Below are 8,608 nucleotides of genomic sequence, written 5' to 3'. Positions count from 1 at the left end.
ATTTAGTCATTGCATTTCTTTCTTATTTACAAATCTGCCACTTCACTTAAAATCAAAATTTTTAATTAATTAATTACAATGAATTGTTATTTCTTTTGCTGAAAAAAAACTGTAATATATAGTATATATTAATCTGCTACGATACAATTTTCAAGAAAACCAAATATCATAAAATTAATAATAATTCATAAAAACCTATTGTAAAAAATTAAACCATTTTTAAATAAATAAACAAAAAAATCAATAGGTTAATATATGAATATTACAATTAGATCAAATTGCATCAAGTTATAAAATTAAAAAATATAATATTACGCACAGATAAAAAATTATTATCAAACATCTATATTATAATATAATATATTATACTCTAAATATATTTTACTAAACATAAAAAGATAAATGGACATTTTATAAAATCCATGGTTTATAAATTTACATTGATCGCAAGTTAAATCCAACACCGCGCGGGGGCGCGGGACAAGATCTAGTAAGTAATTATAATTCTGAATGCATTTTTTTAGATATTTTTTTAAGAAAGTTGGTAAAAATTTCTTTGTCCAATGGCATAAAACATTGAGTAATTTAGTTATCTTATATTAAAATTAATTATAAAGTTTAATTATAAATACTTGAATAATATTTTTGATAAATATAAAAAATCTTGTTGTTAACTACTATTTTGTTTATTAGTTTAATTGTTTCCTCTATTACAATATGTATGTATTATTTATTTTTTAAGCAACCATAAATGCTCGCACGTTCCTGGCAAAGAGGTAACCGGAGGCGGTATCTCCAACGACGGTAATGAGAACAACTGTCTACCGGAGAGAGAGAAATGGAATAAAAACGATTATCCTTTTATAACTCTATTTGACAAAACCAATTTAGACTCTTTCTCCTTGTTGCAACTCTATTTTTCAATTATGTCTTCTCATCCTCTTCAGACCATCTCTAATGGTTATCTCTATGAGACGTGTCCTGTCGTCTTTTGAAGAGTCAACTATGCTCAAAGGCTCGAGACTTGAGAACGACTTATTGGTAGAGGCAACTTGGTACATGGAATCTATCAGCATAGAATCTTCACTTGACTATAAAAAAGTTGAGTCACCTCTTTTGTTGCATTGTTCTTTTATTCTTTCGAGTTGTTTGCTAATCCACATCAAATCATTTTATTTTAATATAGTCATAAATTCATACGACTGCATGATTTGGATGTTTAAAAATTATTATAGTTCAGCAAAAGTATACGATCATATAATACTAAAGGTTGATATGCCTAACTATTGTTCAGCAAAATTATTTTAGCTGGTCAAGAGTTATGGGCCTAACATTTTCTGAAACTTTTATTTTTGTCGTCTATAACTCGCCCACATTCTCAGATTTGAACTGTGTTGACACAACAGTAACTTTAGTACAAACCAAAGCAATAGGCTGTAACATAAGCCTTTGTCTAAATCTCCCCGGTTTTGGGAAGAAAGGACCTCTCAACATATTCCCTACTATTAGACTATGTAGAAGCATCTCTAACCTCAAACAAAAGGCAATGCACTGATACAACTAACTCAGTGGTAATGAATCTATTAATTCATTGATCATCAACATAATGGTGTGATGTAGTAAAGAAACCAATGTAGGTCTCTGAAGAACCATGTCCCCCTGATTCATCTCCAAACCAGTTACCTACCAAAAAAGCATCTTAACTAACAATCTCAAATAGGTACATGCAAACTATCTTTCCACCAAAATCGATTCAAACCATCACATTAACTTGATGGATCCTAATCTAAAAACTGCATCTCAACTGTATCTCTCTGCTCATTCAAACCAACCCATCAAAGAATACAAACAAAAGGAACACACGCAAAGAAAGAGAGAGTAAACTCCATCCAGGAACATATATATAAGTTTTGATTCCTCGACCAATGGCAATAAGAGATATACATTCAGAAACTATGATCTTATTGGACAAGAGAGTGAAACATATATATATAAAGACACGATCTTTTCAAAAGGGCACTCATCAAAAGTACCTTTTCAAGAAGAAGAAACAAAAGGTAAGCTTGTGTCATACGTCTCTTTCTTCGATTCCTTGCACTCGAAGCCACAGCCACACTGAGGCGACGCCAAGAACTCATTGATCCCGAAATTCGCCGACGTAATCCCAACGGAAAACTCCATCTCGTCTCCATTCCTGATGACCTCGACGATGTTGAGCCACAAGAACAGAACTTTCACCTTGATACCAGTCAGCTTCGTGAGCTTGTTCTCGGAGATGTAACCGCTGATCGTCGATTTGTAGTTCAGCTGGTAAGAACCCACGAGCGAGAAGCTGCAGGAGTCTTTGAAATACGCGTGGAATTTGCCTGTCGATGTGTCTAAATCATAAGCGACGACTCCTTTTGGAAGGATTCCGACAGGGAAGTTGTAGCTCTGGAGGAGAGAATACGCCGTCGTCGGTGAATCTGTTTCAGCGGCGAGTGGAGAAGGTAGATGGTAGAGGAAGAGACAAGCAGCGATGAGAATCGGGAGACGAGACATTTTTTATTTGATTTCTCCGCCTTTCGATTTCGTTTTGCCGTCGGAGAGCTTTTTTGTATCGGTCGTTGAAAGAAAGGATACGATCGCGTTTCTGAGAAGACAACTGGACACGTGAGTAACAAACAACAACAGGCTGTTTGGGTTTAATGATGAGTCTAATTATTTTGGAAAGGTTTATCTACTGGATTAAGTTTAAATATTTTGCAATTATATGTTTGTTAGTAACAAAAGACCAAAGAAATTTTGCACGATTAATCAACAAAAATCCCTTATATACTAAAGCACAAGTCACAAGACCAACAAAATTTTGACATATGGAATATGTTTAACAATTTTTAAAAAAATTACAAATGTCAAAAAAAAATATATAAACAGTTTCGTCTTTCTTAACTGATTTCTATGTATTATTTTTATTTATTTTTTATATAAAATCTCCCTAATATTTCTCACAACTACTCCCATGATCTCATTATATCTGAAACTGTTACAGTGCCATAAATTCAACTTCATCTCTTATTGCACGTAAATTCCTAAGTTTTTCTGCAGAGGCTCCAATGACTCTCTCCGAAAATGTGATGACATTTCAGTTTCTAACTAAATAGATCAAAACTTTCTAATGTTCGTATCTACATTTCTGAGATCAACATAGTCTCTTGCTATGGGCGACGGATAGACAAGCGCACAACAAAATTGGCTGATGAAGGTTAAAGTGAGGTTAGTGAGACTTAAAATGCCCAAACTCTTTATGCTCAAAGGATAATTTTCTTTATGTTGATTTTTTATTCACAAATCTTTTTCTCCTAATCTTCTTATAACCTTTTTCCTCTTTTAGATATTAGCAGAAGCTACATATTGCAAAATGAAAAAGTGACGCGACCAAAATATGTCGGTAACATTTCAAAATGGACTAAATCTATTATCGCTGAAATATATATGTTTTATATATTGTGCTTGTGATTGATTATTCAGGGAACGAGAGTTAGAGAGACTCCTATGGGAGCACATGCACAAGACTTCTAACTTTAGAAGCACCACAAGAAAAAAACAGAGAAAAATTTGTTGATAACCAGAAGGTAACAAATGTGATAAAGAAACTCGGATGGTAGAGGAAACGATAAAGATCCATGTCTACTTTCTAGAGCAAGACCTAATCTGATGAGGTTAGTCTTCCTATTTTTTATTTGCATGTTTATATTTTTATTTTCATTGAAAATGATACAAACGAATTGACCAAAGAAAACAAAAGCAGATGGACGAAAAACAAAAAACAAAAAGATTGGTATTTTAATTTGCTCTGTGCAAGAGATATGCCTTCTCTCAATTTGTTTGCATGTATAATGATTTATTTTGTTTTGAAAATACGATCAATAATTTACAGTTTGGGTTTATAAGGGATTAATGTTGCAAGATATAACATCAAACTTCTTTTCCGTGCAATGCACGGGAGATAATACTAGTTTTATGTATAAATTACCTTACAAATTACCATTTTTTCTCTTTTTTTTTCTTCTTTTCTTTTATATGTATCGTCTGTGGCCAAATTTTTTTTTTGTACCTTTCTGATTGAGAGCATGACCATGTTCATGATGTGTGGTTCCTCCTTTCTACAATAATGACATGTTGAAGAGTGTGTATACCTTTTAAGGAAGTGGTTAGTTGTTTGAATCTCTTGCTTGTTAACTAATGAGACATGTCGGTTCTCTGATCATTTCAACTATCGACATATTTTTATTGAAAACTGATTAAAAATATACTCAAACGAACTAATGTTCCAGTAATGGAATGATACAAATCTTGGGGTGAAAACAGTTCTGCGTTTATTTGCCTTTAACTCGGAGACCAACGAATCACCAACAATGAAGTAGTATTAAGCAAATCATATAATTAACAAACAAATACGGCAAAAGACAAAACAAAGGAAAGAAACAATCATATCTTACGCATCGTGTGTGTTTGGTTTGTGCTCAAATCATCATCATCATCATCAGCTCACATCCTTCAATCTCTTTATTAACGTGTCTAACGATTTGTTCTTTGGGTTTTGCCTCGACCCTCTTGTTCCAAACGTCCCGAAGATACTATCTGATGGATCTCTGAGTTTCTCAGACACCGCCGCAACTTTCCTGTAATCCAAAGCGTTGTAGCTCCTTTCTCTGATCACAGGGTTCACAAAATTCTCAGGGTGACTACTCAGAAGCAAGTTTATCAACTGTCTTATCTCGACAAAAGCTGTTTTCATCTCTTTCGCTTCTTTGTCCGTGAGCAATGGCTTTAGTTGTTCTGTAAAAGATTCCAGCAACTGAATATCCACATCAACTCCTTTGATTGCAGCCATGCTCAGCCTTTTCACTACATCCCCACATAACGTTCCGACGATTCTCTCAGAGATGTGAGCAAGGACATCGCGCAAAACCCTTTTCAGGACTTTAGCAGGTAATATCTGTTGCGCGGTGGAGACCAAAGTCTCTAAGTAGATTATTAGTTCGTTCATGTACTCGTTCCCGCCTTGTGGAACATCGTCGCTTGTCCAGTTCACATTCTCGATCAATGTCATGAACCCGTCTATCTTATTCTTAAGCAACCCCGAGAGAGTATCTTCCGCAGCGTTTTGGGACTTGGTTAGTGGGAAATGTCTCCTACCTCTCTCCGCCATTCTCAACGGGACTCCTGAGAGCTGTGCAGCGTGACGGAAGAAGAAATCACAAGCACGCTCAAACACAGACATGTTTGCTGCGACCTGCATCGCCTGAGAAACTCCGTGAACCGATGTGTTAATCAGCTTCAACAGAGCCTCGTCGAGAACTTCCCCTAGAAGCCTATCCAGATACTTCTTAACAACATCATAGAAATCAAGCTGACCTCCATGAGACATGAAACTAACCGAATCCTCGATAAAAGACCGCACGATCCTGCAACAATCCGGCACTGTGGTCGAAAACGGAGCAATGTAAGGGAACGCCGGCGCAATATCCGATGTCTGCAACTGGAAAGAGAGCACATTCATGGAATACTCATACTCTTTCTTCATCAGCATCTGCTCAAACTTATCTGCAGCCAAGGCTTCTATCATCTGTTTACGACAATCAGACAACAACAGCTCGTGATACTTGTCCCTATGCTTGCTCAACACTTCGAGAAGGGCGTCAACAGTGTATCCATACCTACGTAGACTCACCCCTAACAAGCTCACGTAATCCTTAATCAACAAGAGATGATTAGCCGTCTGCATCCTAGAGAACTGATCCTCCAACACAGCACACATGTTACCAACAGCAAGATCCCACAGAAACTCAACTTCCTGCCTCGAAATCAACCCTCCTCCGGTCCTCAAAACCCTATCTTCGACAATGAAAAACCCAGCAATCTGCGCGAAAAACGTCTGATGAGACTCGAGAAAGGGAGTCATGGAAGAGACCTGAGAGTCAGACTTAAGCTGAAGCTCCCTGTTATCAAAGTAGTAACGCTTGAACCGATCTTCAAGCGAGAGCGTCTGGTGAATGTGGTAAGCTCTATAGAGCGGAGTCAAATCAAAGGCATCACTGCCTTCAAGGCCAGAGTCATACTCATCATCATCGTCTTCTTCTTCCTTCAGCGCGTAGACGCAGTCGCGGAGACTGAGTCTGCTCTGCTCCTCTGCTTCCTTCTGCTTCATCCTAAGCTCCTCCTCTCGCTGCCGAGCAGCAGAAGCTTCACCGATCGCTAACTGACCAAGATTCCGGCTAACGACACGAATCTCCACCAGCCAATCACCTAACTCCTTGCTCACCTTCCTCTCGACATAGCCTCGAATCTGAGGGATCCTCTTCTCCAGCATCCGCTTCAAAGTCGACGACTGCGTCTTCTCCAAGAAGTCGCTCTCAATCGAGTCAACGCACTTCAAGGCCAGGTAGAAACTCCCGCTCTGGAGATGGTGATTAGCTCGAGAGACGAGCTCCATCACACGAACGCAGTGCGTCACGGCTCTAATCGCCAGATCGACGTTCCTGGACACGGTCTGCGCCTCGACGAGGGAATCGAGAGACGAGAGGAGCGGGGCGGCGATGGATTGGAGCTTGGAATTGGAATCGGAGAGAGAGGATTTGAGAGAGTCGACATCTGAGAGAAGAGACTTGAGATCGTCAACGGCGTGGATGAAGTCTTGGTAGTGAGCTTTGCAGACTTCTTCGATCTCTGATTCTTTGGATCGAGCGAACAACTTGAGATGGTGGAGGAGAGTCTCTGGTTTCCCCGTCCCGAACGTTTTCCGCACAAACGGTCCTAAATCCTCGCCGTTGCAGATCGCCGAGGATATCAGGAGTTCGTCCAGCTTCTCCCCCGAGTCCGCTCCCGCGGTTGTGGGACCCGGTTTGCGCCGTGGTGGTTTCGGTGAATGCATTATTGCGTGCGTACAGCGAAGGAGGAGGAGGAGGAGGAGGAGTTTTGGATTTGGACAACGAATTGATTTGGTGTGTGGAATGTGGTTTGACTAAAATGGCATCGCTCTAGAAGCGGCGCGACTCATGAACACGAGGGTTGTTTCGTCCTTTCAATCTCGGAGTGGTTTCTCTGACTTTCGGCTGAATATTTGTCTAAGAGTTTACGCGTCTTTTATGTGCGTGATATCACGCGGTCAAGATTGTAAACTATGTCATTAATAAATAACTAGATTTTGATCCGCGCACCCGCGCGGATGTATGTTTTCCGTAATTTTTTTTTTTTTTATTTGTTGTAAAATTAATGATGTTTTTTATAGGTTTGTAAGTTCTGACATTGGTGTTTGGTGTTCATTTTGTTTTGTGTTTATTTTTAGATTATAACGTTGTCTTGTGTTTTTTTTGTATGTGTTTTTGCAGTGAAATTGGTTTTAAAAATATTATATCTTAAAATATTAGAGTGTTTAGTGTAGATTTTGGCAGTTTAATAAAACTATACAAACATTTTTTTGATTACTAACTCAATATTTTTTAATTATTTTTAACATATTTCAAGAAAACAATATTGTCAGGAAAAAATAAAATTGGTAAAATAACCCAACCCACATTTTTTAGATTAGATAACTCTAGCAATTCTAATATTTAACCCAAATTAAAGTGGACTTTAAACAGTAATCAAAGCCCATTTATACTTTTTCCGGGGAAAAAGACATGTGTTTTTGACGTACAGTAATCAAAACCCAAATTAGAGTGTACTTTGTGTGTTAATCTTTTAACGTATTATGATCTTTAAAGAGCATATTATGGGCATATACCAAAATATAACAAATTGATAAACAATAAAAAATATTTGACTTTGCAAACCAAAATCTAAACCATAAAACAACCAAACCGTACCTTTATTATAAAATTAAATATACTAAATTTTAGTATGCAAAGTCATAAAGAATATTATTCTCTGTTTATATCATGCATATGTAGTAGAAAATATGAATATAATGGTGTAGTTACGTTTTGATAGGAACAGGTTTGCAACGGTTTAATCGAATGGTTTGCAACGGGTTAGCATATTTTGAAAAATTTCATTATTGATTTTCTGTGTTCAGTTGGTAAAGCAATATACTAACACATTTGTAAATATTGAAGAAAATATCAAATAAACCATAAGATAACATTGCTCTGGGCCATTTACGATTTGTAAGCCCAAAACAAAATGGGTGTGTAAAAAAGAAAGTAATATTAAGTGTAATGTATTATCAACGAAATTGAAAAAAAAAACAAAGTTAAACGACATAGTTAGATGACAGTGGCAAAGGGATGTAATTTTTGTGCAATTATAAGGAGTAATTACTATTTGTACTTCTGCCTTAATAGTTTAGATAACTAATTTACCAAAAAAAAAACAAAAATTCTGTAGGATAAAACTAAATTTTTTTTTTGTCACAAATGTAAACTTTGAAAATAAAAATGACCAAAAATAAACTTAAATGTTTTATCAAAAGAATTAAATATAAATTTATACTCCTAATGTTAATTAATCTAGACATTAGGGTTTAGAGTTAAAGAGTGAGTTTAGAATTGAAGAATATGGTTTAGGGTTTAGGGTTTAAGGTTTAGGGTTTAGGATTTAGGGTTTAGGGTTTATAACTAGGGTT

General features: G+C 36.7%; 2 protein-coding genes across 2 annotated transcripts; both read right to left on the bottom strand.

The window, feature by feature from the left end:
* Positions 1–1,805: 1,805 nt before the first annotated feature.
* Positions 1,806–2,710, bottom strand: LOC103868218. The gene has a single exon (XM_009146329.3). The coding sequence runs from the start codon at positions 2,539–2,541 to the stop codon at positions 2,038–2,040; it is 504 nt and encodes a 167-aa protein (XP_009144577.1). The 5' UTR covers positions 2,542–2,710; the 3' UTR covers positions 1,806–2,037.
* A 1,580-nt stretch (positions 2,711–4,290) lies between these two features.
* Positions 4,291–7,369, bottom strand: LOC103868220 (exocyst complex component SEC15B). Its single transcript, XM_009146330.3, has one exon. The coding sequence runs from the start codon at positions 6,914–6,916 to the stop codon at positions 4,526–4,528; it is 2,391 nt and encodes a 796-aa protein (XP_009144578.1). The 5' UTR covers positions 6,917–7,369; the 3' UTR covers positions 4,291–4,525.
* Between the last annotated feature and the right edge of the window lie 1,239 nt (positions 7,370–8,608).

The sequence above is a fragment of the Brassica rapa genome, chromosome A02 (assembly GCF_000309985.2).
Source record: "Brassica rapa cultivar Chiifu-401-42 chromosome A02, CAAS_Brap_v3.01, whole genome shotgun sequence".
Classification (NCBI taxonomy): Eukaryota; Viridiplantae; Streptophyta; class Magnoliopsida; order Brassicales; family Brassicaceae; genus Brassica; species Brassica rapa.
This window is presented reverse-complemented; position numbering and strand designations above follow the sequence as displayed.